This window comes from Lampetra planeri, chromosome 22 (genome assembly GCF_965212315.1).
Source record: "Lampetra planeri chromosome 22, kcLamPlan1.2.h2, whole genome shotgun sequence".
NCBI classification, from domain to species: domain Eukaryota; kingdom Metazoa; phylum Chordata; class Hyperoartia; order Petromyzontiformes; family Petromyzontidae; genus Lampetra; species Lampetra planeri.
Window position 1 is genome coordinate 12,352,663 of NC_136128.1, and position 27,656 is coordinate 12,380,318.

At 58.6% G+C, this 27,656-nt stretch overlaps 1 protein-coding gene across 2 annotated transcripts in view; it reads right to left on the reverse strand.

The window, feature by feature from the left end:
• The window catches only part of LAMA2 (laminin subunit alpha 2), a 93,799-nt gene that overhangs the window by 8,773 nt on the left and 57,370 nt on the right, over positions 1–27,656 (reverse strand). Inside the window, exons 23-55 of one of the 2 annotated variants that reach the window (XM_078604514.1) lie at positions 27,247–27,483; positions 25,651–25,794; positions 24,962–25,141; positions 23,768–23,950; positions 23,120–23,247; positions 22,563–22,680; positions 21,656–21,799; positions 20,300–20,424; positions 19,292–19,378; positions 18,590–18,783; positions 16,486–16,628; positions 16,223–16,321; positions 15,165–15,276; positions 14,562–14,724; positions 13,830–14,040; positions 12,893–13,009; positions 12,174–12,337; positions 11,910–12,048; positions 11,273–11,381; positions 10,729–10,845; positions 9,997–10,179; positions 8,574–8,728; positions 7,940–8,083; positions 7,385–7,518; positions 6,732–6,885; positions 5,913–6,037; positions 4,715–4,877; positions 3,964–4,108; positions 3,157–3,298; positions 2,631–2,642; positions 1,468–1,588; positions 836–1,015; positions 265–413 (exon numbers count right to left, since the gene is read on the reverse strand). In XM_078604514.1, coding sequence (XP_078460640.1) covers positions 265–413; positions 836–1,015; positions 1,468–1,588; positions 2,631–2,642; positions 3,157–3,298; positions 3,964–4,108; positions 4,715–4,877; positions 5,913–6,037; positions 6,732–6,885; positions 7,385–7,518; positions 7,940–8,083; positions 8,574–8,728; positions 9,997–10,179; positions 10,729–10,845; positions 11,273–11,381; positions 11,910–12,048; positions 12,174–12,337; positions 12,893–13,009; positions 13,830–14,040; positions 14,562–14,724; positions 15,165–15,276; positions 16,223–16,321; positions 16,486–16,628; positions 18,590–18,783; positions 19,292–19,378; positions 20,300–20,424; positions 21,656–21,799; positions 22,563–22,680; positions 23,120–23,247; positions 23,768–23,950; positions 24,962–25,141; positions 25,651–25,794; positions 27,247–27,483 — 4,721 coding nt within the window. The remainder of the gene's footprint in view (positions 1–264; positions 414–835; positions 1,016–1,467; positions 1,589–2,630; positions 2,643–3,156; positions 3,299–3,963; positions 4,109–4,714; positions 4,878–5,912; positions 6,038–6,731; positions 6,886–7,384; positions 7,519–7,939; positions 8,084–8,573; positions 8,729–9,996; positions 10,180–10,728; positions 10,846–11,272; positions 11,382–11,909; positions 12,049–12,173; positions 12,338–12,892; positions 13,010–13,829; positions 14,041–14,561; positions 14,725–15,164; positions 15,277–16,222; positions 16,322–16,485; positions 16,629–18,589; positions 18,784–19,291; positions 19,379–20,299; positions 20,425–21,655; positions 21,800–22,562; positions 22,681–23,119; positions 23,248–23,767; positions 23,951–24,961; positions 25,142–25,650; positions 25,795–27,246; positions 27,484–27,656) is intronic. The other variant, XM_078604515.1, reaches the window with a different exon arrangement.

Consider the following 27,656-nt stretch of genomic DNA (forward strand, 5'->3'; position numbering starts at 1 on the left):
ATGTGGAGCAAAACGTCGGATATTGTGCCGAACGGCACGTGACACGACTAGAAAACATACCGCAGAGCTGCCTCTGATGTCCCTACAAGTAACCGCTAGTCCACATCGTTGTCTCAGCTTTCATCTATGATTTTGGCCTTGGGGATGTGGCGTCAGTCCTGAAATTGTCCTGAGCCTAAAAGTCTCTTGGAGGATCGGCGAGTTTGGACTGAGGTCACGGGAGTTTGGTGCCGAGCTCGGGAGGTGAGAGGCGATCTCGCTCACCCCTTGCGCCGCGAGACGGTGAGCGAGTGGTCCTTCCCGTCGTAGAAGATCCCGGCCGTGGGCTGCGCCGACACGAAGGCCTGGGAGCCGTCGGGCACTTGCACGTGGAACATGACGCGCCCGTTGAGCAGCATCACGGCGTAGTGCGGCTACGGGAGACACGCGGCGTGGACTTATTTTTACCACACCCAGCACAGACACATCCAGTATGTGTGCGTGTGTTGTTGTGTGTGTGTGTGCGTGTGTCGTCATGTGTCGTCATGTGCGTGCGGTCCTGCGTGTGGGCGTGTCGTCGTGCGTGTGTGTGTGGCAGCGTGCCAATGCCATTCAAAGTCCTATTCGGCTCTTGGTAAGGAAAGGATTTCCCACCTCTTTTTATGAGTGATAATTTTTATATGTAGTACATAATGTATATTAAACGCACGAGAATGTATCACGTGATATATAATGTATTGGAAATGCAGTAGAATCCCGTGAACTGGTACAAGTTTATTTTTTTCCCGTCAAACCCGGCCCTCGTCCCCACACCGCCGTGAACCGCCGTGTCACGGCGAGACCCCCCGGCACTCACGGCAGTGGCCTGACGCCGCGGCCTGCCCACGCGCCCCGCGCCCAGGCCCAGCAGCAGCAGCCCCGTCCTGTTGAGGGTGCTGAAGGACAGCGACACGTCGGCGTCCACCCCCAGCGTCGCCGATTCCAACGAGGGCAGCTCCAAGAAGCCCTTGTCCTGCAGGCTCACCGAGTGCGCCGCCTGGGCGGGTGGGGGGGCGCGGTCGGGGGCGGTGGGGTGGGTGGGGGGTGGGGGTGCAGGCCGAGAGACCAGAGACGAACACGTGGGTCACGTGGTCGGACGTTCTGACACGGGGCGGCACTCGGAGCACGGGACAGAGTCAAGCCGGTGATTCTTTGTCACAAAACGGCAGCACCCATTAGCAACCTCCACTGACCAACATGGTGGAGTACGGTCAAGTAATCCTTTAAATCTATACGGGGATCTCTGTATATGCGAGATGGAGCGATGACATCAGAAGTGAGATGAGATAGATTGTGAGGTCGGAGGGCAGTGAGCAATGACTTTGAGGCATTTATGGACCGTGGCTGATGATGATGATAATGATGATGACAATATCGAGATAATAGACACAGTCCGTGCGTGGGAATGCAGTAAAGCAACGGGGCCCAGCAGCCGTTCCGTGTCCTCACGTCGAGCGCGCAGCCCTTGCGGATGCCCAGGGAATCCTGGCTCCTGAGCAGGCCGTGGAAGCTGCCCGCGATCTCCACGTCCCTCAAACAGCCCGCGAAGTTGCGGGAGGCCAGCTCCGACCTGCGCCACATGCACGGACACAACGAGCGGCTCGAGCCCGGGCCGTCGCGCCGCCGGTGGCCGTCGCGCGTTCGCCGCTTGTGGCGTGCACCCGACGGGCCGCCCTGGTTACGACTGCGGGTCGGTTATCGGTTGTTCGTCAATCCAGAGCGCGTCTGTTTCACGGTGGACGTTCAAGATCCCGGGACGTCATTTGAAAAAGTGTTGGCCACGCTTTGCCGGCGTCACTGCCCAAATTCGCCACGTTTCATATTCCGCCCGCAAATCCCTTATTTGGGAATCCACTTAGCAATGTTGCCCCCTGCTGGCAGAGCAATGCTCAGCTGATGCCTGGTGCTCCGTTCATAGGGACAGTTGCTATCAACGCCCCCCCCCCCCCCGGCTATATTTAGAGCAGGGAACCTTGAGACACCCTGCACGGGAGGCGTGAATATCACGCGATGGTGGCGACGGGAGGGAGAGACGCGCGACACGGGGCTGGGGGTCCGCGCACGTGCCACCCCCGTGGCTCTCCCCGCCAGCGGGCCTCCCTCAGCGACAGAAGAGGGCTCAAAGCTGAGGCTGCTGCGTCACATGCGGTGGCTGTTAGCCGTGCACAGGCAGCCTGCGGGCTCGGGTGGCGGTGCAGGAACGGTGTTAGCTGCAGAGGTTAAACCGCGACCGGCTGCGAAGGCGGCTGCCGAACGCTGTCCCCGTTTGGCCGGGACAGTCCCGGTGCTTTGCGGAAGGCCCTGGTCGAGGAGTAGGCGCGGTGGTCAGTGGAATTGGCGACGTTTTGGCAACAGGCCCTTCTTCAGAGCAAATAGCTAAAAAAGGGTCATTGCCTGAAATGTCGCCTATAATATTCTTGCTTCTCTTCAGACAGTGTTATTGCCGAACGCGTAAAATTTTCGTTACACTAGTCTAGAAAGCGTGCTGCCGAGATGGCCGCAGCTAAAAAAGAAAGCACGGCTCGAGGAAGATGCGACAAGATCCGAGTGTCGGATCGTGGCGGCGGGAAGGGTCGTGGTAGCGAAACGCGTTGGTAATTGAGTGTCGTTACCTCACGCGCACACTGGGGCGAGCACCGCGGTCCAAACGGAGACAAAAAAAACACAGCAACACAGATCGTGAGTATCGAGTCACAGCAAACAACCACGGACAACAGCGCACACAGCACATCGCGGAACGCACGCGGCGACCTAGGTCGGGTGAAATGCAGACGCTGGTTCATTTTCATTTGGCCGTTCATGTGATGGGGTGCACAGGACCGCTTCAGATATGTCAGCCGTGACCGGGCATCGAACTCAGGTGATGCCAGGTTCATATGTGTAAGAATCGCAAGTGCAACAAATCGACGTTTTTTTTTATTTGCACGTGATGTATGTGACGGGTTCATTCCACGCGCATCGCGGCACCCCTGCTACTAAACACTGCGGGCAGTCCCATTGGGGGGGGGGGGGGCACTTACTGTGTCACTGCGAAGCACGAGGGGGCAAGGCAAGCGGACGGCACGCACACCGTGCTCCCCGCGACGCCGACGGGGCATGGAGAGGGGGGGGGGGGGGCGAGGGGAGATCGGCGCTCACCTGGCGTTGTGGCCGTTGGGGATGCCGCCGATGTAGATTTTGTCCTTGCTCTGGAGGTTGAGGCCGGTGGCGCCCCCGGGGGACGAGCCGGCCATCTCCTCCGTCTGCTTGCTGTCGCGAATGTCCACGAGACGCAGCCTCCCTGGAGGGGGCGCACGGCCGGTGACGCACGCACGCATTCACGCGGTGCGCGTGTCCGCACCGTGTCGAACTGTGCAGTGTCTCAACGTGCGGCCGGATTGACACACTGTATAGATCGGCGCGTACTGCCTCGTTCAGAGACGCGGTCATTCCCGAAAAATATGGAGCGAAAACTGAAACGTGAGTAAAGAGGCGTGGACAGACACATGCTTGGAACCGCACAGGTGAATGACTATCTAGACTGTTCAGAGAAGTGAAGCAGGCTTGGGCAGGCCAAGTCATAGGGGGGTGGGGGGTCCAGGGCAAATCGCACCACGTGGGCCCCCCCCTCACCGGCGCGTTCAAACTAAACGGGAAGGATCACATCCGACACCGTGACGTAGACGCGTGGGGCCCCCCGGAGCGCGGTACCCTAGGGACGACTCTGGTGAGGAGGTGAAGGTGATGAGGTGAAGGCGAGGGGTGAGGAGGTGAGGGTGAGGAGGTGAGGGTGAGGAGGTGAGGGTGAGGAGGTGAGGGTGAGGAGGTGAGGGTGAGAAAGTGAGGGTGAGGAGGTGAGGGTGAGGAGGTGAGGGTGAGGAGGTGAGGAGGTGAGGGTGAGGAGGTGAGGGTGAGAAGGTGAGGGTGAGGTGAGGGCGCGAGTGCGGCGAGCCGCGGAGGAGGCACCGGTTTTGCCGTTGCGTCCGAAGTTGAGCGACTTCCAGGTGCCGTCGTTGTAGCGACGGCTCGTGCTGATGCGGCCCACGCCGCTGCCCAGGTCGTACATCACCCTCACCTGGCCCTCCACCAGCTCCACCGACAGGAAGTCTTTCTGTGGGTGGCAACGCGGCACGAGCGCTCGCTTAGCACGGTTGGCTACGTGCGGTGCGAACAAAGTTCAACAAACAGAGTCACATGACGACGCGGCTGAGGCTGTGCGGGAGTGGCGGCGCGGTGCGTCGCGTGCCACCCTATGAACCCGGTGACCCGAGTTCGATTCTCCGCCAAGGATAATGTCGGTGGCGAGTCCTGTGTATGGGGCGCACAGACGTGGCTAGACGCGGCACAACGGTGGATGTTGCCGTACTGCCATTTGTTACGCACCACACAGCCCTGCAGGCGCTGTGACAGCATCCCCTGCATGGTGGTCACTGGTAACCCATCCAAGCACTGGCCAGGCTTAATTCTGCTCAGCTTCCTCAGAGATTGGGGAGCATTCCAGGTGATTTGGTCAAAGGCTTGCAACGTTTATCATAATGAGCACCGGCACAATAGAATGGAAGAACACTTTAGGGCACAGCTCAAAATGGGCTATGGCCTGCAATCAAAAGCCACCGGGTACTTGAATCGTCCACGCGAAATGAAGAGGAGCATTTGAGACGATTTAATCCGTGGAGCCACGCGTCGGCCACACGGGGCGGCGGCGGGAGGAGCGCACCGTGTCCTTGGTGGCCGAGTAGAGGAGGAGGGCGTTCGCGGCGAAGGTGCGGAACTTGAAGACGAGCACGGTGGTGTTGACGTTCCAGCGCATGGGCCGCGGCGCCGCTGAGTACCCCTCGCCGTCAAACTGCACCGTGCCCTCGTCCTCTTTGGGCTGAGGGCTGCACACGCGCACACAAAGACAAAGATCCCCCGTATAGCCTGAACAGACTGTGGTGCAAGTGCTGTTAGCGTGCACCTATGAAGGCCGGCATGGCACACGAGGGGGTGGGTGGCCAACACCACGCCCGGCCGCCTTTGTCTCCCCAGTGGCGATGTTTACGCATCGCACCAGGTACTCACCGTTGTTGGCCGTGAGCGGGAATCGAACCCGGGTCGCCGGGTTCGTAGCGCGGAGCGCTAACCGCTACACCACCGCTCCCCACACGCACGCACACATACACGTGCATACGTGTACACACGCACACACAGGGCCAAGACACAGATCCCACGTGAGTTGATTATGCAGCCACATCGATTAGAGGGGGCAACGCTTCTGAGACCATCGACTAATTACATTGACAGACAACCCAGTTTGGTCACAGGCGGCTGCCTGGCTTTGACCCCAGGTTCTCAGGGGTGGTGGCTCAGCGCTCCGACCTCTGACCCACCCGGCCTCCCCCCATCATCGCCTTGCCCTCTGTTAGAGGCCTGGAGCCAGCGCTGTGGCGGCAGGGGCGCAGCTGCGCTGTGGCCCCCTGCCAAATAGATGACAGACGCACAGCCAATGCGCTTTCGTTTATCGGTGTTGCCACCCTACGCGTAGTGCTGACAATATCCTAAATAACGACGTCTAATGAAACTGAACTAAAATCATTGCATCACATCTACGATTGAACACTGCGCCCACTGTTTGTGCGCCGGTGTGTATTTAAAATAAAACATCGTGAGCAGCACGTGGCACTGGCAGGAAGTAAAGGTCTCGGGATTGGCTGTCGAAATATCCGGAGATGAAATCACGATAATCGGAGAAAAGGATCATCTTGGAGATCTCACCTTACGCATAATTGTTCGTGTGCATTCAAATGTTCCGTAGTCGGCTGAATCAAGATCAACATTTGCGTGATTTTGTTTTGTCACAAACGTCACGGGTGCATCCGAGCCGGAACATCCTGGGGGTGTCCGGACGCCCACGGTGACCCCCACGGAGGCCTCACCTCACGACGCATCCCGAGCAGTCGCCCCCCGTGCTGCGGAAGTTCCAGAGGCCGATGGACTTGCCGTCGAGGAACGCCTCCCCCATGCAGCCCGTGAAGGCGGTGAACTTGACCGTGTCGTGTTTCTGCGGGGGAACGGAGGAGTCGAGCGAACGGTCACGGCGCCGTGGGCGTGCGGCGGTCATCGCCGGGCCGCACACTCCACGACGTCGCCGCCTTGAGATTCACTCGAAGCCCAATGAGTCGTCCTTGTTGAATTTTCAGGGAATCGTCACGATTCAGAACCCGATTCGGGAAGAGATTCTGTTTCGTCTCGTTAGCATGCATTTCAACCAAGGTTGAATGTGTATATACGCTAGGCACGGTTACTTTACGTGTCGATTACTGAATATGAACAATGCTGTATAGCATGAAGGTGTGTTGATGTGAAGTATTTAAATCAACAAAATGTATCAAAATCTGGACACAAATTGGAGCAAAAAGGACTTTGAATACAATCCCTGTTGTGCGCAATATTATTTATAACTCGTTATTGTGCATGCGCGTGCACATGAGTATGTGGGTGTGTGCGTGAGTGCGTGCAACAATGACTGCACGAGTGAGTGTGTGAGTGAGCGTGTGAGTGAGTGTGTGAGTGAGTGTGTGAGTGAGTGTGTGAGTGAATGTGACTGCACGAGTGAGTGAGTGCGTGAGTGAGTGCGTGAGTGAATGCGTGAGTGAGTGTGTGAGTGAATGTGACTGCACTAGTGAGTGTGTGAGTGAGTGTGTGAGTGAGTGCGTGAGTGTGTGAGTGAGTGTGTGAGTGCGTGCGTGCTTCACCTTGACGGTGGTGCCGGGGAAGCCGCCCACGAACAGCTTGGCGTTGCTGTCCACGTCCAGGATGGTGTAGCCCTTGGGGGACTGCCCCGTCTGCTTGGTGGGCTCCCGGCCTCCCACCAGCGCCTTCACCGACAGCGAGCCGCTGATGCCGGATCTGGCCGAGACGATGCAGCGGGGGGGGGGGGGGGGCGATGGGGAACAACAACAATGCACTTTCACTTCGTGTTCCCCCAATTAACTGCCAGTGGAGCTCTTGGCAAGAGGTAAAGGTGCAGCCCTGCAACTGCTTGCTCGCATCACTGCTGGTGGAAGGGTCTTCACGAGAGGGATCGCTCGAGAGAGAGGGACTGTCTTTGGCCTACTCTTCCACGCTGGCCAAACGTATCGGAAGAGAAGGGAGTGTCCACACTTAACCCTGCCACAAGTGACCCACTGATCGACCGACCGCGGTTATGTCAATCCATACTGCTGAGAGCACAGCGGTGTAGAATAGCAGTTCACGGAAAGTAACCGTTACATTTAATTTCATCTAAACACCGCTGGGGGCTGCCCTCGAAAGACGGGCACCACCTCGCGTCGAGCGCATGGCCCGCTGTGAACATTTCCACGTTGGCAGAGCGTGCCCGTGCACGGTCACGTCGCGAAATGCGCACCTCTCCGCATCGATGCGGTACCACACGTTGTTGTGGATCTCCAGCTCCGGGTAGTCCACCTTGCCCACGCCCGAGCCCACGTCCCACTGGAACACGACGCGGCCGTGCCGCATCTCGATCGCCATGAAGTCCGTCTGCGCGCGGGGCAAGCGGGACAAAGATGCGCGACGCTGTCAGCCCCGCCCACTTTTACACAGCCACGCCCATCCACCCACTAGCACTGCCCACTTCGCTAGAGGCCCCTGGCTGACTTTTATTGATGTTGGCTCCACCCACTATTCAGGTAGCCCCACCCACTATTCAGGTAACCCCACCCACTCTTCAGGTAAACCCACCCACTGTTCAGGTAACCCCACCCACTCTTCAGGTAGTCCCACCCACTACTCAGGTGACCCCACCCACTACTCAGATATCCCCATCCACTACTCAACCCACATTTTGCCCCGCATCACAAGCCTTTCTGAAACCACAGGGAACGTCCAGACCACGTGAGGACATTTGGCCGCTTAATGTGGGTGAGGTGCGCCGCACGGGGCGAGTGGTGGCGTGCCCCACCGTGTTGGCGCTGGCCAGGTAGAAGAGCAGGTTGTCGGGCACGGTCGTCTTGACGTTGAGCGTCACCGTGTTGTACTTGCCCTTCTTGATGTCGGCGTGGTACGTTCGCACGCAGCTCCCGCCCGACGCCACCGACACTTTGATCTGCGAGCGGAGTCGAGGCGGCCAGACCGGCGTCAGCACTGGGGACGGCCGCGTGCACAGCCGGGCACAGCCGGGCACAGCATCTCACAGCGGTGGGCTCAGGGACACTGCCACGAACCCGACCCGCACATCCACTCGCCACCGCTGGCGCGGCGTGGTCGGCGTGCGGCGTGGTAGCCAGGAATGTGGTGGGTTACTCCGTCCGCTTACCCTGCCCCTCCAACACGTGGGTGCCGGTGCAGTTGCACCGTCACCAGCGTTAGGCACTATCACGAGATTGCAAGGTACGCATATCCATCATTATCTTATATTATAATTGTACCAAAATACCTATAGTCCAATGAGAACACGTTCGTATCACGAGGGCAAAGCAGGTGAGGTTAATGTGACTGGGCGCAACATTTATCCCAGAGCAGTGATCCGGGCCGTTCGGGCCACAACCAATCGCGGACGGCGCGGTGGCCCAGGCGTGAGGGTCACGGCCACTCACCGAGGCGGCCTGCTTGCGGGCCTGGTTGATGAGGTTCTTGATCTGGGACAGGTTCTTGTTGAGGTTCGACTCCAGCACCTGGATGGGCTTGAGTTTCTCGAGGAGGCGGTTCACCTCGTCGTCCACGGCCTTCGCCTTGTCGGCCGCCTCGGCAACTGCGCAGGCCGCACCGGGCACACGGTTACCGCGCGTCGACGGTGTTGCCACGGTTACCGCGCATCGACGTTTTTACCACGGTTACCGCACATCGATGGTGTCGCAATGGTTACCGCACGTTGACGACGTCGCCACGGTTAGCGTGAGCGTCGACGACGTCGCCGACCAGCGGAGGAGAGCGTCGCTGCGACATCGTTTGTTACGAAGCGACGTCCATTCTCAAACAAATTGGGGGGCAGATGCTCGAAAGGAGGTGAGGTGGCCGAGCATGCAGCCACAACGCGCGTCCCTTACGCAGGCCACAGCGAAGTGCACCGTGCAACTCATGCTCAGGCGAGGAGGGGGAGGAGGGGGAGGAGGAGGGGGAGGGAGAGCATGGGGATGAGCGGGAGGAGGAGGGGGGAGAGGAGAGGGAGGAGGAGGTGCGATGAACAGACACGAGGTACGTACTGATTCCTGGCGAGCATGGAAAGGAGACAGGAACCAAAACATGGAAAGGAGAAGAAGAGATTAAAACGACATCAGTGGCTGTGAACGATTCACCGCAAGAAGCTCACGCGAGTGTGGTCAGCAGGGCACCGGGTGGCGTGGGTCATTGAGGGTTAAAGTGAAGGTCGAGGCAAGGAAGGCTCCTGCACAAATGGGCGACGGCAGGGGCGGCGCTCATTTCCACCGGCGGCCCTGAGCCAGTGCGAGAAATTCCACATTCCCATGGCGGAGACTCGTCTCGACGAGTCCACTCCTGGATGAGGGCCTCGTCATGCTGTGGGGTCGTGGGGGTCATTTGACCAGACTCAGGTTGGGGAAGGCACGGTTCGTTTTGCTACTCTGGTGGTGGTGATGGTGGTACAGCTCAGGCTACCCAATTTCTCCCCCCCCCCTTGTCTTCTTGGCCCCGGTGCCAGGGCCCCCTTCCTGCCCACGGGACCTCGGTGCAGCTGTACCGCCTGCACACTCCATAGGTGACAGGGCCGACCGGCAAAAGCGGTTCGTGTCTCCGACTCAGCGGCCGCCCCGGTCAACACTGCGGCTGTACTGTCCACCGTATAAAAGAGGCGCCGCCGGCTCCTCCACGGGTGACGTCACAGATCTCCTCACGTGGAGCGCAAAGGGGATGGGCGCGAGTGCCGGCGTCGCAGCCACAAGTTTTATTTATTTAGTTACAATCGATCGCCTGCACCGCGAAACTACCGCGAACTCTAGCCACCTGCGCGATTCCGTCACCGCAGCCTGGAACGGGGCGGTCGCAAGAGCGACGTTCACGTACTGTTCTTGCCGGAGTCGTTGATGAAGTCGTTGGTCTTGCGCGTGTCCTGGTTCAGCTTGTTGTAGTCCTCGTTGATCTTGGCCAGCTGCTTGTTCAGGTCCTTGGTCTCGGCGAGCAGCGCCCCGGCGGACTCGTTGGCCATCCGCGCCTTGTCCTTGGCCTGCACGATCTTCACGCCGGTGTCTTCACAAACAGCCACACGTGACGGTCATCTCCCGTTTACAGCCCAGAGTCAGCGGGGGGAATTCCACGTTCACATGGCGGGGGTCGAGTTCATCCATGGGAAATTAACCGTTCACTTCCCCACAGTGGTACTAGTTTTATGGACCCAAGAGAGATGATGGGGCGAGGTAAACCCCTCAAAACAGGGTTGGAACTCACAACCTTCCAATTGGGAGCCGCCTGCTCTACCGCTGAGCCACCTGGCCAGGTTCACAAACACATTGTAGACACTTGCACGCATGCTTGTAGGTAGCTATGCATTGTACGTACATGTGGAATCCCACCGTGAACCCTTGGTAACAAATGTTTAACCCTTGACCCTTGACCGTTAGGGGCCCCCGTTCACGCGTGTGGCACGCGCGTGAAGACGCCGGCGCTCGGTGCCGCAGCGTAGTCGGCATGGGCCCCGGTGGACGGGTCCCCCTCCCCCGCTCCACCCCCACTGAGGCCCGGTGCAGTTGCACCGCCTGCAGGCTGGATAGCGGAGCGGCCGCCCTGCCCTCTACTCACCGTTGGGAATCATCCGCAGCATCGCCACGGCGTCGTTCAGCCGCCTCTCCAGATCCTTCTGCTCCTGGTTGCCTTTGGCGATGCGGTCGCTCACGCCGCCCGTTTGGTTCTTGAGGCCTGCGCAGACCGACGATCGCAGCTCGCGACGGCAGCGGACACGACGACTCGCGACGACGGCCAGCACCGCTGGACTGGCGGTTCAACGGTCGCCGCATCGGTTCGATCTCCCGGCGCGGCAGTTGAATCGATGGCGCAAGTTTAATAAACCGGCCCCACCCGCCCCTGCGCCCCTCCTCTGTCCAGCCGTCAGTGTGAATGTGTGCGGCGCGGTTAGTCGATCGGAGGGTGCCGTGTGCGGTGGGGTAAAGTGAGGGCACTCCCACTTCTTCCAAGACCAGCGTGGAAGAGTGGCAAAACTACCCTCTGTCAGGACTCTCCGAGCTCCTGACAGCGGAGGGCCCCTTCTGCCAGCAGTGGAAGTTTCGTGGCTGCGCCTTTACCTGCCACCTGTGATTGTAACGCGCCAGGCGAGCGAAGTCCGTACCGTCCACTTGCTTGCCCAGCTTCTTGGCTTCGTTGTTCAGGCCGAAGCTCTGCTGCAGGGAGCTCTTGGCAGCGTCCTTCAGGGACCCATCGAGACCCGGACCGGAGGCCTGGGCATGGCGCGGGGGCCACAGGGCACCAGAGTTGATGACGTGATGAAAAAGGGTGAGCGAGTGGTGGCTGGCAAATAGCCGGGTGGAATAATAATAATCATAATACAAATTTATTTTGCAATTTATTTGGCGAAATTGCTGCTACGAGCATTCAAACTATTGGTTTGAGTGTTATTAGAATAACATTACTGTTGGTGCAGGTGGGAAGTTGATGGGGATAGAGTGGATGGGAGGGTGATGTCCCCTCCTGTGTGTTTTATTTCAACACAATCGTAGAGCACAGGCACAACACGTTGTATGAGATTAAAGTTGTTCACGCATTTCTTGATGCAGATGTCACTTGAAGTGATCTCAGTGATAGCTCTGTAATATCCACACCCATGGGTTCGCTAACGCGGGGGGTCAAAAAGGATTCTTAGCCTCGTAACGACACTGGTAGCGGCACCACGAGTCGCGCCGCACCGCAGTGATCACCCCTGCGGAGTCTGCTCGCTCCACCACGCTCCCACCAGCCCGACCACTCACCATGCGGTGGGCGTCGTGCGCCACATCACCCGCCTCCCGCGCCAGCCGCTCGGCCTCGTCGATGTTGCCCTTGATCTTGGTGTAGGCCTTCACGGCCGCCGTGGCGTTGAACGACACGTTCTTCGCATCCGCCAGGATCCTGTCGCGACGGAGGAGAGTTCAGCGGGGCTCGTGAGCAACGCCGAGGGCGAGCCGAGTGGCGAGACGATGAAAGTTCAGAGGCGAGGGTGGTGGGGGTGGTGGGGGTGGTGGGGCTCTGCGTACCCGGCGAGGCGATTGGCCGCCTCCTGCAGATGTGCCGAGTGGTTGGCCGCGCGGTCGACGAGCAGCGGCAGGCCCCTGTCTCCGATTTCCCGCACCAGCGCGTCCACGTGCAGCTGGAGTCGCCCCGCCGCCGCCTCCAGCTCGTCCTTCTGCTCGTCCAGTCGCTGCGCCGGTCGACACGGGCGGGCGGTGGGGGCAGGAGAGGGCCTCTCGAATTCCGGCGACGGAGCAGCCGCCCGAACTTCTCACAGAATAGATTCCCTATGTATTCTATTCGCCTCCCTTCCTCCTGACGTTCACATTTCATTACACGTTGCCTGTGCTGGATTAAATACGGTGGCGTGTCTGCTTTTGTGTGTGTGAGTGACGTGGCGACACACAAGACAAATATTTCCCCCCTTGTATCCTTCAGCAGATGGTTGGGACAAGTGTGACGTTACTGAGCATCTAATGAAGACCGGCACAGCACACGAGGGGGGTTGGTAGCTAGCATCACGCCCGGCCACCTTTGTCTACCCAATGCTGTTTACACATACTACACCAGGTACTCATTTGAGGCGGAGTCGATCTAGAGGAGGCCTAGGATCGGTTCAGATAATCGTCACCCGTATTGGCCGTGAGCGGGAATTGAACTCGGGTCGCCGGATTCGTAGCGCAGCGCGCTAACCGCCACTACTCCCCACACACACACGCACACACAAGCACACACACACACGTACGTCCAGTCCATCCACGACGGCGTCGGCCTGCCCGCGGGCCGCCTCCACCATGCTCTGTCCATCCTCCAGGGCCTTGTCGGCCTCCTTGCGGCCGTCCTCCACCAGCTTCCTCTTGCCCTGGCGAGACCATCCAACAAGCAGCGTCACTCGGCAGCGACGCAGACCGGGCCCGTGACGGTGGTGGCGATGGTGACGGTGGTGGCGATGGGGATGGTGGTGACGATGGTGACGGTGGTGGCGATGGTGACGGTGGTGGCGATGGGGACGGTGGTGGCGATGGGGACGGTGGTGACGATGGGGACGGTGGTGGCGATGGGGACGGTGGTGACGATGGTGACGGTGGTGGCGATGGTGACGGTGGTGGCGATGGTGACGGTGGTGGCGATGGGGACGGTGGTGGCGATGGTGACGGTGGTGGCGATGGGGACGGTGGTGACGATGGTGACGGTGGTGGCGATGGTGACGGTGTTGGCGATGGTGACGGTGGTGGCGATGGGGACGGTGGTGACGATGGTGACGGTGGTGGCGATGGTGACGGTGGTGGCGATGGGGACGGTGGTGACGATGGTGACGGTGGTGGCGATGGTGACGGTGGTGGCGATGGTGACGGTGGTGGCGATGGGGACGGTGGTGGCGATGGTGATGATGATGATATTGTTGTTGGTGCTGCCACTGTGGAAGTTAATGGTAATGATGGTGATGCTGATAATACTACTACTGCTGCTCGTGCGGATGATGATAACGATTACATAACTACTAATACTCATGATGAGCTGTGACTAATGATGTACGTAAATGTAACTTATTTCACACTATACGGAGCCAACCGTGCTAATGATGACGATGCTATCCGCCGCTAATAATAGCGACGATTCTGCCCGCTGCTGTTGTGACAACACTTCTGCAATCGTGATTATGACGACGATGATCCCCTCACGTCGAGCTGGCCGATCGTGCGGAGGTTCGCCTCCGAGAGCCGATCCGAGTCGCGGATCTTCCCCTGCGCCTGCGCCAGCAGCGACTCGGCGTCGCGCAGGCGGTCGCCGTGCGCGCCGAGCGTCGCCTCGGCCTCGCTCGCTCGCTTCTGGTTCTCTCCGTGCGGCTCGGCGAACTCCTGCTGCACGCGCGCCAGCAGCTCCTCCGCCTCCCTGCACGCGGCGCCGCCCGGGGGAAGGGGGAGGGGGGGACGGGCGCGACCTTTTGACCTCGCGTCGATGTTTAATTCGTCTAACGATATCGCAACGGTGATTTGTGAAATTCACCACAATGATCAAATATGTACGCACAACACAGTTCGGCGTCACGCCCAGGCTGGTGGTGGTGGTCGAGGCAAAGGAGGTGGTTGATGCAGGGTAGAGGAGGTGATGAGAGTGGTGGCCGTGGCGGTGGAGGCAGTGGGAGTAATAATGGTGACAAGTCTGGGCCACCCAAAGGTGGGGGCAAAGTGGGAAATTTGGCCTGGGGCCTCACAGAAAAGAGGTCCTCACTAAGGGCCTGTTTTAAGTGGATCGCGAATTCAGGGTGGGATCCCCACGTGGTATTATTCTACTCCGGGGGCCTCCTGCAGCCCCCCCCGTGCGGCCCTGGATGGCAGCGGTGGTGTCGGTCGCGACGGTGGGGGCCGTCGGGTCGGGCGTGGGGGGCGGGGGTGGCGGGCCGCAGGCCTCACTTGTGCTCTCCGCGCGCCGCGGCGAGCGGCTCCACCAGGCGGCGTGCGCGCATCTCCTGCAGCATGCGGCCAATGTCGGCCTTGATTTGCGGAAGGTTCCCCTCGGGGGAGCCGTCATGCCCGCTGAGCACCGCGTTCAGCTGCCGCGCGTTCTCCACCAGCGCTGCGGGGCCACACACGCACGCAACACGAGCGCTGGCCGTGAGCACGAGGCCGTGCGGACCGAGGCCACCGGGAAGGCCCCCGGCGAGGCTCCCGCTCCTGAGACTGGCTCGGAGGAAAGTTTACGCTTCTAAAAAAGAGCTAATAGCTCCATGGGGCTTACCTCGTAAAATAAAGACAGTTTAGTTTATGGCGCTGTAAGAATTGTCATTAAGCAGTGAGGGGCAGCCAGCAATTGCCCAAGCTCTGTGGACCTATATGTAGATGTTGACCAACTCCATTAATGAGTGAATTATTCATGTGGGAGAAAACCGGATTACCCGGAGAAAATCCATACGTGCGGGGGGGGGGGGGACCGACAATCCACGTACGGATGTAAATGAACAACCCCCTTGCTGCTGCTGCCAAACGGACGACATGCGGAGGAGATGTCTCCCTCACCCTCGGCGGCGGTGGCCGTTTTGCGGACGAAGTTGTCCACCTCCTGGGCGCGGGCGAGCGTGCGGTTCGTGTCCTTGTCCACCTGCTCCCCGTCCGCGTACACCTGCGTCGTCTGTGCGGGGAGGAGAGGGTGTCAGGATTCACTATTGGTGCGAAATCAAGGGCTCTGACCAGTAATCCAGAATACGCCCGATCTCGTCACATCTCGTAAGCTAAGCAGGTTTGGAGAGAGCTTGGAAGGGCGACCACCACACACACGCGGGGTCTCATAGAGCGGAGCTCCGCTCGGTTTGGGCAGCAGAGGGCAGTGCTGCACAGTCCACTGCTCTGCACAGTTACCGGTCAGACTATGCTCCCCACCATCGCCAAACCCACCCTGCCTAGCGTGGTGAAGTACGGTGAAAATAACCCCCATGACCTGCACGATACGGAGGGGCCCTCAACCAACAGTGGATTGAGAAACTCCTCTGGCAGGGAACAGGGTGATCCGGGAGTGGACGTCTGGGGCGTGACGGACAACCACACCTGGTGGCGGTGGCACCTGGAACATGCTGCGGGAGGAGGCAATGGCACAAACCTCCGACTGTAACGCGTACGTTTTCACAGGCAATATTATGATTCAAAGATAGTTTAACTCATAAATTATCATCGCTAAAGTTCACCGGTAAGTTAAAGAACAACTCTCATAAACATAGCAATTTGGTGACCGGTGTGAGCTGAAGCGCTACTAATTGATGCATCAACTGCTCGCACGCGCGACAAATTCATGTGTTTGGCTGTGTCGGGTGGTGGAGGGTCTCACGACACAAAATTGGCCAGATCATTACAAAGTGGCCAAACCCATGATTTCGAACCACTACCGGACTCCGCTTTCCTGAGCGGCGGCTCAAGAGAGAAAGCTCTAAAGAGCGGCGAGGACGGAGGGATATCGAGGCAAAGCGCCGTCACCGTGCTGAGGCCCGCACACTCGGGAGCAGCGCGAGGTGGCCGTGCGTGCCGTGCGGCGCTGCGGCGCGATTGCAGCCGGGGGACACGGGGGCCGGGCGAGGTGCACCCACCCGGTTGAGCAGCTGGTCCATTTCCGTGACGAGTCCGCCCAGATTGGTCTCGGCCACCGTGAGCAACCGCGTGGGGTCTCTCTGCGGGGAGAGCTGGTGCTGCGGGGGGCGAGACGGCGGCGGCCGTGGCATCGTGAGCGAGACGGCCTCGCGGGTGCAGCGCGAGTACGGTACAACGTCGCGTGTGCGACTCGTTGGGGGGTGAAGGGCGTGGGCAAATACGCGATAGGGTCGTTCTTGCACGCACACAGACACGCACGCACCTTGAGCAGGTGCGTGGCATTCTCCATGGCGGTGAGGCGAGGGTACGGAGCCGGGATGGTCCCCGTCACGTTGACGGACATGAGCAGCTGCCCCATGGAGTCGAGGTCGCTCAGCAACACGCCGGTGCACTCGTCGTCGCACGCTGTGGGGGCAGCGCAACGCACGCACCGAGCAGGAGCACTCACGCGCTCATGCCCTCACGCGCATGCCCTCACAGTCATGCCCTCACAGTCATGCCCTCACGCTCATGCCCTCACGCGCATGCCCTCACGCGCATGCCCTCACGCTCACGGCACACGCACGCAGCCCGTGGCCCCTGAATGGCAACCGGAGTTGAAATTCAGCCAGGCCTGTTTGGGTCGCTGACCCACAAAATAGTTACCCACCCGGCATACCACATCCAGCAAAGCACCTCTTGCATTGGCTGTGGCTACCAGTGACGTGAAACCTCCACCAAACTAGTTTCTATTCTACAGTCTATATTGTCTGCGACAGACAATGCTACAGTCCATATTACAGCGTGTACAGTCGATGGTCGTACAGTTTCTAGTCTAAAGTCCACAGTTTAATTTTAGCTGGGCCTGTGTGATTGGTGATCAAGAAAATACGTCCACAGGCAGCACACCACGTCCAGCATAGCTCACGTGGCTAGGGAAAGGGCTACTCGTGAGTTGCCTCCTGCTGCAGCTATCTGGATCGATGCTGAGTGAGAAACAAAGTCCCTGAGCACACTGCTGGTTCCAAGACCACACAAGCACACACGCCTCATGCATGGGGGATGCAGAAACACAGCGATTAGGTTATTTTAACACGAACAAAACAGTTATGTTGCATGTGGTATTTTTTGCTTCCTCCAAGTTATGGTATCGTGATGGTTACAAAAAGTTGTTATCGTTAAACCAATCCGTCGTCACGTGCACAATCGCTAGCAGTAGGCATGTTACGTTCATCTGAGATCTAACCCAATGATATGCGTTTTTTATTTTACATAAAAACTGACATGAAGTTGGTTTCATAATTGGCCAATCAAGTCTTGTGAATGCAAGTTATTTTTGGCCATAAGTTGCGCCTTTGGAACACAGCCCAAATGAGCTCTGGGCTCTGTAACGTCGCGATGTCCCTCAAGCACACGGCAAGCGCACGGCACACGGCGGAGACACCGCACGGGGAAGGAGAAGGCAGAGGAGGCCCTGGAGGCCCTGGAGGCCCTGGCTGGCCTGGAGGCCCTCTCTCCCTCCGTGGACGCTGCTCCTGGCCATCGCTCGCCCTCCGCACGAGGAGATGCGCTCGTCACCCGCGACGAGCGGAACCTCGCGCGTTCTGGGCCGGGGCGAGCCCCTTGCCGCGGAAGAGTTGACGCTGCCCTGCCGGCGCCGACCCCTGGCCAGGCGGCTCCGTGGTGGAGGAGAAAGCGGACCGCTAGCGGAGGGTTGTGAGTTCGCATCCTGGTTGGGGGTTCACTCGGCCCATATTCTATCCGGGGCCGATAAAGTGCGGACCGCTTTGTGGGGAAGTCAACAGTGGTTGTGATATGGATATGATACTGGACATCTGTGACAAAGAGCTTGAAAGCTCATCGCATTTCTCCAGAATAAATAAATTCCTAAATTCTGGTTTGAGTAGGAAGCCACTTGTGACTTTTTTTACTCGCGCTTCAGCCAATGCAGTCGGCTTGCATTCGCGCAGCCACCCACGACAAGCGGCTTGCGCACGGCGCGATCCAGGCTCCATCCTGCTTGGCCCCCGGGGTCTGACGAGATTGGGTGCATTGCGGCGGGTGGCTCTGCGTCGGTAAGGAATTGAGGCCACTCAGGAGGCCCTTGCAGACAGGCATCGAGGCTGTATCGTCTTGGACTGTCTGCCCCACACCAACATGAAGGTTCGTAAATACAGTAACATAGACAAACGTTCGAGCGTGCCCAGAACTGTGTGTCAATTCTACACGGCTGCTGGACCTTGTGAGTCGCGAACAGCTTTACTCGGAGCCACAGGCCACTTGGGCCGTAACACTCGTATCTCCCGTGGCAATCGGAACGGCCTGCTTCACAGCGAGCGGAGCGGCCGGGGAGTGTGGAAGGTGGGCGGGGGGGGGTTAGTACGTACACAAGCAGCGGGAGGCCACGAGCACGTGGCGCGGCATGCACGAGTCACACAGGCGCCCCATCACGCCGGGCCGGCACGAGCACTGGCCCGTGTGCGGGTTGCACGGGTGGTGCGTGCTGCCCGCCACGTGGCACCCACACGGCTGGCAGGATCCGCCCGGAGACGTGGGGTCCCCGTAGAAGCCAGCGGCACACCTGCGCGGGGGGGGGGGGGGGGACGAGGTGAGCGAGGAGGACGGGGGAGGAGGAGGAGGAGGAACATGTAAACGTGGCGAAGTGGGGCAGGTCACCGCGTGGAAGGGAGGCCGACTGCCAGAGATGTCGGCAGCTGCCGTGATGTAACGCTAAACTGTTTAAGCAGTGGACAAACAGGGAGGCTGCCGTGCTGTGACGGTTAGCACACCGGTTCGAGTCCATCTCGCGGCAGGGAAGTTGAAGCTTTCGTACAAGTCCCTTCAGTCGTCCCGCTGCTGGCCATGCGCCAGTTTAAACGTGCGCACCGCGGCATCGTGACGTGACACCGACGAAGAGAAGAATTGTCACGCACGTGGCAATTACACCTCGGCGGAGTTGCTCTGCACAACTTAAAGGAGCCTCTAGCAGCGGAACGGCTCTGGGAAGGGAAGGCAGCACACAGCTGCTGCTGCTACTGCGACTGCTACTTGCTGTTACTGCTGCTACTGCTGCTTTTCGAGGCACTCACTTCTCGCAGCGTGGGCCCTCGTACCCCTCGGCGCACGCGTCGCAGAAGTAGTCGCTCTGTCCCACGGTGACGCACGTGGGGCTGAAGCTGTCGGCACGCAGGAGGACAGGGCACGTCAGCCGCAGGCGACTTCACGAGCGCCACCACGCACGCCTCCACGCGCACACCGCACACACCAGCAGCATAGCGGGTGGGTATGGGCCCTGCTGCAGGGAATGAAACGAGGCCACCCCATTCCCACCACCCCCCCCCCCCTGACACATGCTTGCTCGATCCCTCTTTAGCCGCCACTTCGTCGTGAGTCTCCACCACCGGCCATCGTCCTGGCGACGAGGTGCCCTGCCCAGGCCCACGCACCGTCACTCGTGCCCAAGGAGGCCTCTGACCGGCGTGTGTTTTCTACCCCACGTGATCCTCTCGCTAACTCCGAGTGTGGGTCTCTGTCCACACTTCTCTGCGTGCGAATTTCCATGGTCTGGTCCACATACCATAGCAAGTAATATATATATATATTTTAATTAGCTAAATTTTACATGCTGCATGAATATAAATATTTATTTAAAGCAGACTTCAGGGAGAATTGTGCTGCGGTTAGCACACAAAACTGACCAGTAGAAGGGCGTGCGTTCGAATCTCAGCCGGGAGTCAACTGAGCTCATTATCCCTCCAAGGTCAATAAAACGAGGAAGCCAAATAGGCGATCGTCGACGGAGACGGCCTCCAAGACCCCAAGGGCACACGTGTCTCTGTCTCTGCTGTGATCTGGGAGACACTGCGTGTCGGAGCTCGGGGCTAGGGGTGGGTTTCGTGGGTGGGTCCGGTGCCAGACCACCCTGTTTCGAAGGAGGAAGGGGCATCGTCATTGCCAGATGTGTTCAGTTTGTAATAATTGTGTTTGTGCACCTCTACCAACCCCCGAATCTCTCAATCACTTTTTGTTCAGCGTTTGGGGCCATGTGGCCGGGTCGGGTGTCAGCGAGCGGTGACGGCGCTGCCAGCAGCGCTTACTTGTTGCCCGGATCCTGGGAGGGGCAGGCGCAGCGGCGGCAGTCACCCGGCGAGCCGCGCACCACGCCGTAGAACCCCGGCTGGCAGAGCTCGCAGTGCGCCCCCGCCGTGTTGTGCTGGCAGTTCTGCGGGAAGAGCGTGGGAGGGCCGGCGTCACAGGTGGCCATGGTATCACTTTTCACGCAAAGGCACGATATCGACGCTCACGATTTAACGGGATGTAATTTTCGTTACGATACGATACCAGTTTTCACGAAACTTTTAAAAATCAGTTTGGAATCAGGTGACGAACGCTAACAATGCCGATGTCGCTGGCTCGGTCCGTCAGCAGCGGCGTAGATTTTAGATAGTAATGATGATAATTATCCTGCAGTAGAACTCCTCCTGTCCGTGATGAACTGGGAGGTGAACTTCACGGATCCCACCTGTGAGCTGCCCAGTCCCCACCAGAGAGGAGCCCCTCGTGGGGCACCTCCAGCCTCCACAGTGCGCTAGCACCGCCCTCATAGCAGAGCCACGGGGGAGGGAGCGGGAGCGTGAGGGGAGGGAGCGTGAGGGGAGAGAGCGGGGGGAGGGAGCACGAGGGGAGGGAGCGGGCGGGAGGGAGCTGTGGGAGTGCTGGGGCTGGCGGGGTATATTTATTGCTCACGACGTGCCCTTTACAAGTCCACTTGAGTTCCTTTTCAAAACACAAATCTTTCAAACGGAGGAAGGGCTCTCTGTCGATGGTAATCCCGGAGATCCTGTCCCATTCCCTACAGGAACAAATGCTGCGCCAGTATCCCTTGTGGAAACAATTGTTGGCTGCCACGAGTTTCTGTCGCGGCCGGCGGGACACGTAACCCGGCTGCGTGGCGCAGCGGTAGAGCGAGCGGCTCGCAGGCGGAATATTCCGGGTTCAAACCCCGATCGGGGTCAACGCAGCCCTCCCTCCCTCTCCAGCGGGTAGAATGAGAACTGCTCTGCGGGAAGTAGTCACCCTCTGTCATTTACAGCTCGTTTTTTAGCCACTGCTGGATGAAGACCTCCCCATGCTGGGTCAATCATAGGGATTGTTTGACCTTACTTCACCACGTTTAGTCAGTGCGAGTATTCGAAGGGAGGGCCCAGCACCGGTTCAAATATCACTCGGCACTAACGTCAGCCGTGGCCTGGGATTGAACCCAGCCCTCTGGGTTCATAGCGCGGTGCGCTAATAATTGGTCCGCCGGCCCACCCGTAACCACAATAGTAACGTGGAGTTTCCGTAACTGGCTCAAGAGTTGCAGATCACGTTCACGTCTCTCCCATGTTAATGAACCCCACGTCGGGGAGAGGGGACGGGGGGCCGCGTGACGGTGGCCGTGCGGTGCCCACCAGACATTTCCCCGTGTCGGCGTCGCAGCTGCCGGAGTGGCCGTGGCACTGGCACGCGACGCAGGGCGGCACGACGTGGTGCGGACGCGCGCCCCGCACCGTCAGCTCCATCCCGCTCTGCCGGAAGTACCCCTCCGAGCACTCCTACGGGGGCGGCGCGGGGGGAGCACGGCAGGGTGAGGAGACGGAGGGGGGAGGGGGCAGTCAGCGGGCACCGACGGTGGGGGGAGGGCGGCGAGCGGTGCAGCAGGAAGAGAGGAGGCAATAACAAGAATTATTACATTTTATATGGCGTCATTCATGCCAACAGCATCCCGAGGTGACCGAGGGGGGCATGGGTGGGGGGGCTCCGCGACGAGGGGTCGTTCGAGGGAATCGCCGGCGTGGAGTCCGCGAGAGTTTTTTATGTTTTGTGATTTTTTTTCTCTCCGTAAACAGTCTGGCTGCTGAGCAGGGGTCACGTCGGGTGAAGTAAACTGAAGTGAGCACTGTCCCCGCGTGCTGTCCGCACGACCTGTGCACACGCGGTATCCCGCAGCTGTCCCGCAGATGGTGGATGTTGGAAATTGAAAGAACGCACTTTTATTGATTTCACGCGAATCACGCAGGCGTGCTCATCACGCCGCAGGTGCACACGGCAGTGATGCGTGTGGTGTGGTTGAGATGAAATTCAACACAAAAATAGCTCAAGTCAAAGATGCATGCCAATACCTACAAGAGACAGAGATCCCACGTGTAGTTCACATATTCTATTACAGCAACTATTAGCAAGCACCTATTGAGGACTGCATGGTGCATAAAGGGGTGGAGCGGCCAGGACCACGGCCGGCCACCTTTGTCTCCCTCGTGGGCGACACAGACACACACACACACTGTCCCACGTGAGCGTGCCGCACGTCTCTGGTACCTGGCAGGACAGCCCTGAGTAGCCCGTGGGACAGACGCATCTCTCGATCTGCCGGGCTCGCTCGCTCAGCGAATTCCCGTTCTCCTCCACTCCGACCTCCAGAGCGATGCCCGAGATCCTGCGGAATTACCGCCGCGAACAAAATCCCCGTGAGAGAACGCACACCTGGACACCTGCACACCTGGACACCTGGACACCTGGACACCTGGACACCTGCACACCTGGAGCGGCGTGGGGGGTTCGATGGCAGCACTGGAGCGTGACGGATGGCGTCAGATTCTGTTTCGTTGTTAGCTCACTGATCCAGGAGAGCCACACACAAAGTCGTCGCGGGACTCTCTTTAACGAGGGTCCTGCCGTGGGATTTTGCTCAGAGATGTTTCCAGTCGACGAGTGTTCATTATAGACGTGAGAGGAAAGTGGATAACCCAAGGAAAAGCGCACGCACGCAAGGAGGCAACGCTCTATCCTCGTACAGATGGGGGACATGACGATTAGTCCACTTGCTGTACTGCGCGCGCACATTGGGGGCTCTCACTCCGGCCGGCGTCACTCACCGGGACTGCCTCATCTGGCGGCCGTGCGAGGCTCTGATGAGGATGTAGTCGATGTCGTTGATGACGGAGAGGAAGTCGGAGCGGCTCACCGCGTGTTCGGAGCCGCCGCTGAAATACTTCCAATTGTACTGTTGGGTTCAGAGGCACGGGGAGCAGGGGGAGCAGGGGGAGGACACCGCAGCAAGGAGCTCACAACGCCAGGTAACGAGCCGCCCTGGCACGGTCTCGACGCCCGTGAGCTCGCCGGCCGCGCGGTACTTTTATTTTCATTTCAAAACACAGCCCAGGCCCAAGATCGCGCGTGGAACGCGTGGATTGTGCAACGGTTATCAGACGTCCGCTTTGCTTTTGGGAGGCGTGCAGAGGTTAGCGGTAAGGAAGCCGATGGGGTAGCTCCCAGGACAACATGCGTTATCATACTCGCAAAGTTTTGGGCAACCTTTTGCTGAACGTGGCCGGCTATCAACGGGACAAGTCCCGAACAGCAGCACAACTTCGCGGTCAAGCTGTGTTCGAAGGGGACAGACGGGGCAGATCACGGCCAATGCATCAGCACTTTCAACCTGAGTGTGAAAGGATTCGAAAGACAGAGTGGAGACCCCCTCCCCATCCCCATCACCGGCCCCACGAGGTTCTCCCCCCCCCCACCTCAACGAGCGCGACGGCGTGCTCGGCACGCTGCGCGGCCGGCGGGCCGCGCTCCTGGTACGCGATGACGACGTGGTTGCGAGCGCCCTTGATGATGACGAGCGGCTCGTGCGACGACGGGCCCACCTCCTCGCGCGCCTCGAACGAGAAGCTGTAGCGCAGCGTGCCCCCGTAGGCCGAGAGCTGCACGCACACGCGGCGACGGTGGCACCGACGTCAGTGGCGCTGGCCGGGCACACGGACCGGCGAACTCGGCCTCATCGCACGGCCAGATCGACACGCCGTCGCGGTCAAAACCGTTGATACCGCGAGCAAAAAGGCAAAGATCCCCGCATAGCCTTAACAGACTGTTGGGGCAAGTGCTGTAAGCGAGCCCTCACAGTACGTGACACTGCACAGTCGTGAATCACTGTGAACACATTGTGAGTATATGCATCAGAATATTGATTTGTACTGGAGGAATCTGATAAGATATTTAATACAGATGTCCAGTGCATGGATCTCTATGCGAGTCTGTAGGTCTCTATGTGAGTCTATGAGTCCCTATGTGAGATTTCACAGCAGTGAACCACTGTGGTCTCAAATAAAAAAAAAACGCATTGGAGCAATTCACCACCTCGCATCAACTGAAGCCATTTTCTGTACAACTACTAATTTGGCCAGAGCGTTAGTAGTTCAAGTTCATTTATTAGGTATAGCCAGAGGTGGGACAAAGTCATTGTTATGCAAGTCCAAGTCGAGTCGCAAGTCATCAAATTCATGACTCGAGTCTGACTCGAGTCCAAGTCACATGACTCGAGTCCACATCTCAGAGGTGGGACAAAGTCATTGTTATGCAAGTCCAAGTCGAGTCGCAAGTCATCAAATTCATGACTCGAGTCTGACTCGAGTCCAAGTCACATGACTCGAGTCCACACCTCTGGGTATAGCCCTGTGAGCCATTCGGCTCTTGAATCGGGTGCAACCGCAACAAACAAAAAACTAAAACATGAACAAAAAATATCTTAAAGTGAATATGTGACTAAGTGCAAACAGAAAATCCAAGAAAAGACAGCAAAATATTGCAGAAAAAACACCGTACACCAACGCGGTGTGCAAAAATCCCAGTGGGATGCAAGTCAAACAACAAGATTTCGATTCACACGGCAAGAGGAATGATAGGAAGGGAAAGAATCAGACGAAGGAGGGAGTGACCTTGTGGCCCAGGAACTGCTTGGGCAGCCTCCAGTAGAACGGCTCTCCGGGCAGCTCCAGCAGAGCCTCGTCGGCGCTCACGACGACGTCCGGGCGCTGGTAGCGCACGCCGCGCGTCGTCTCGCGCAGCGCGGCCTGGTCCACCACCGGCAGCACCGCCTGCTCGTGGCCCAGCGTCACCTGCACGCGGCGCGACCACACCGGGAACGCACTCATCCACGCTTCTACTCCACGTGGAGCCCCTTGGCTACTCCACATGGAGCCCCTTGACTACTCCACATGAACCCCCTTGGCTACTCCACATGGAGCCCCTTGGCTACTCCACATGAACCCCCTTGGTTACTCCACATGGAGCCCCTTGGCTACTCCACATGGACCCTCGTGGCGTAATGGGCCAAATTTGTCAAATGTCATATACTACTCGGAAATTACTTAATTGGGAAATTTCACATCACGACATCGTCCCCTACTGGTGGACTAATTCTACTCGCAGATCATGGGCACACGGGGAAAGCTGCTACCTGGGGTCCGCTAGGCTAAACTGCCGCTGGACCCATGAAATGTACTGCATGGGAAGCGTGTGGCATAAATAATTCGCGACGACGACGATGATGACATTTCAAGCGAGCAGAGTAAAGTTCCGTAAAGCGGTGGCGGTGGCGGTGTTCATAGTGGTGGCGGTGTCGCACCTCCTGCCGCACGAGCCCCAGCGCCTCGGAGCACTCGGAGGAGACCCCGAAGCAGAAGCACTGGCTGCAGCCCTGCGGGTTCCCGGCGTGGAGGCCGAACATCCCCGGGCCGCACGTGTCGCATTTGAGCCCGTGGGCGTTGGGCTGCACGTGGCGGTGAGGGAGGGAAGAGAGGGGCGGTCGGCACGCGGTCGGCGAGTGGCGTCGACGTCGATCGGGCACCGATTCAACAGCTGTCAGTCGCCTCCTGATCACTCGTCTACAGACACTACCGTGGTCAATGTTCCCGTGAACTTCACTCACTCATTCGCTACTTTCGCTCACTGAAGGTCAGTTACCTCCTCATAACTATTATATCACTGCGACGATAATTACTGTCCCTATGAATCTCCCTCATTAATTCAGCCACTCATCCACACATCTCGTATCTCTCTCTCTCTGCACCGTCCCTTGCATCCATCCACTTTGGGATTCCCACCTATTGTCGATTTTCCCCGATGTCTCACAATAACCCTGCCCAAGTCAAGAAGCCTGTTGACCATTTTCTACAACTCTGCTGCTTATTGGGTCTGCATTCAGGCACCGAGATTTAAACCCAAGACAAATTGAGCAGCGCGTGGAGCCGCGTCACGCTGTGTCTGTGTGTAGTCTGCGTACACAAGCGGTGCCTCTGCGGCACACCGGGGGTGCGTTTGGTTGATCTTGAGAAGACGTGGGTGTTCGTTCGCAGACTCAATAACTTTGCCGGGAAGTTTACACTTGTTGTCTTTGTATTTGGTTTGACGCGTTTCCATATCGCCACACTCGCTGTCTCGCTGTAAACCTGGGAGGCCGGCCAGCCATAAACATCTCCTAATACGACAAAGAGCAGCTCTCTGCAGTTCCACCGCTGTCAGCATCGTCGACCGGTGAATTTACCGCATCACATCATCCCCCTGGAGGCACTCAAATTTGAGTGCTGCTTTCTCGGATAAGGACAGTGGTCGTCCCATAGACAGATTGTACGTGAGATGAGAATGTCATTTTTTTGCACCGTAGCATCAGATCCTCCAGTGGCAAAGGAGTGCCACCACACGCTCGACTGAGCATGGACTTCTCTACTGAGTAGTGGTGGTAGATAGACTGTAGTGAATTACAAAAATGTGGCTGCTGACAATTAGACATTATTTGGGGCACATGTCTGTAACAGAGTGAGTAATTGTGCGATGATGAAGCTCAAAGTGGTCTGCCCGAGTGAACTTGTGTTAAGGGGGATTTATTATTTTCAGTTGATTTATGTTTGTGCAGTGTGTTCGCGGCACGATTGAATGCCTTCCGATTTCTAATTGTGCTTCATTGCTGTACTCTGATTTATTTGTTTTTCATTGGCTATTTCGGTGACCCACGTCTCTCTTGCAAACGAGACTCTCTGAAACGCTCACGCGGTCCCCACGAAACAAACTTGAACACAACTCGACGTCGGGAAAGTGGCGGGCACAGCGGCTTGCCCGCCGTACACCGTCCCGGCGTCGACCGGCGTGCGGGCGGATTACCGGGCGCACGCGATCGGGGTCGAGGGGTCAGCGCTGGCGGCCACCGACCGCGCGACCTCCTCACCTTGCACGGGCACTGCCCCGCCGGCTCCGAGCACGAGCAGGACCCCGAGACGGCGTCGCAGGCGTCCGCCCGCGTGCCCGCTGGGTCGCAGCGGCACTGCGCGCAGCGCGGGTAGCCGTAGAATCCGTGGCGGCACTCGCCGCACTTCTCCCCCGAGTACTCGGGCCGGCAGTCGCAGCGGCCGCTCCGCTGGTCGCACTGCGGGCTCAGCGTGCCCGCGGGGCTGCATTCGCAGTGCTGCGGGGCACAGGGGCACAACTCCAGGCGGGCCCACGCACGGAAACCCGCTCCCCCACATTGTGGCATTGAGAAGAGCAGCATTGATTATAGGCACTGTCGTCTCTTTGTCAGTCGCAGTAAAATTCAAGTGTTTTAACTTCATCCCCAAGCTCAAAGTTGGCATCATTTTA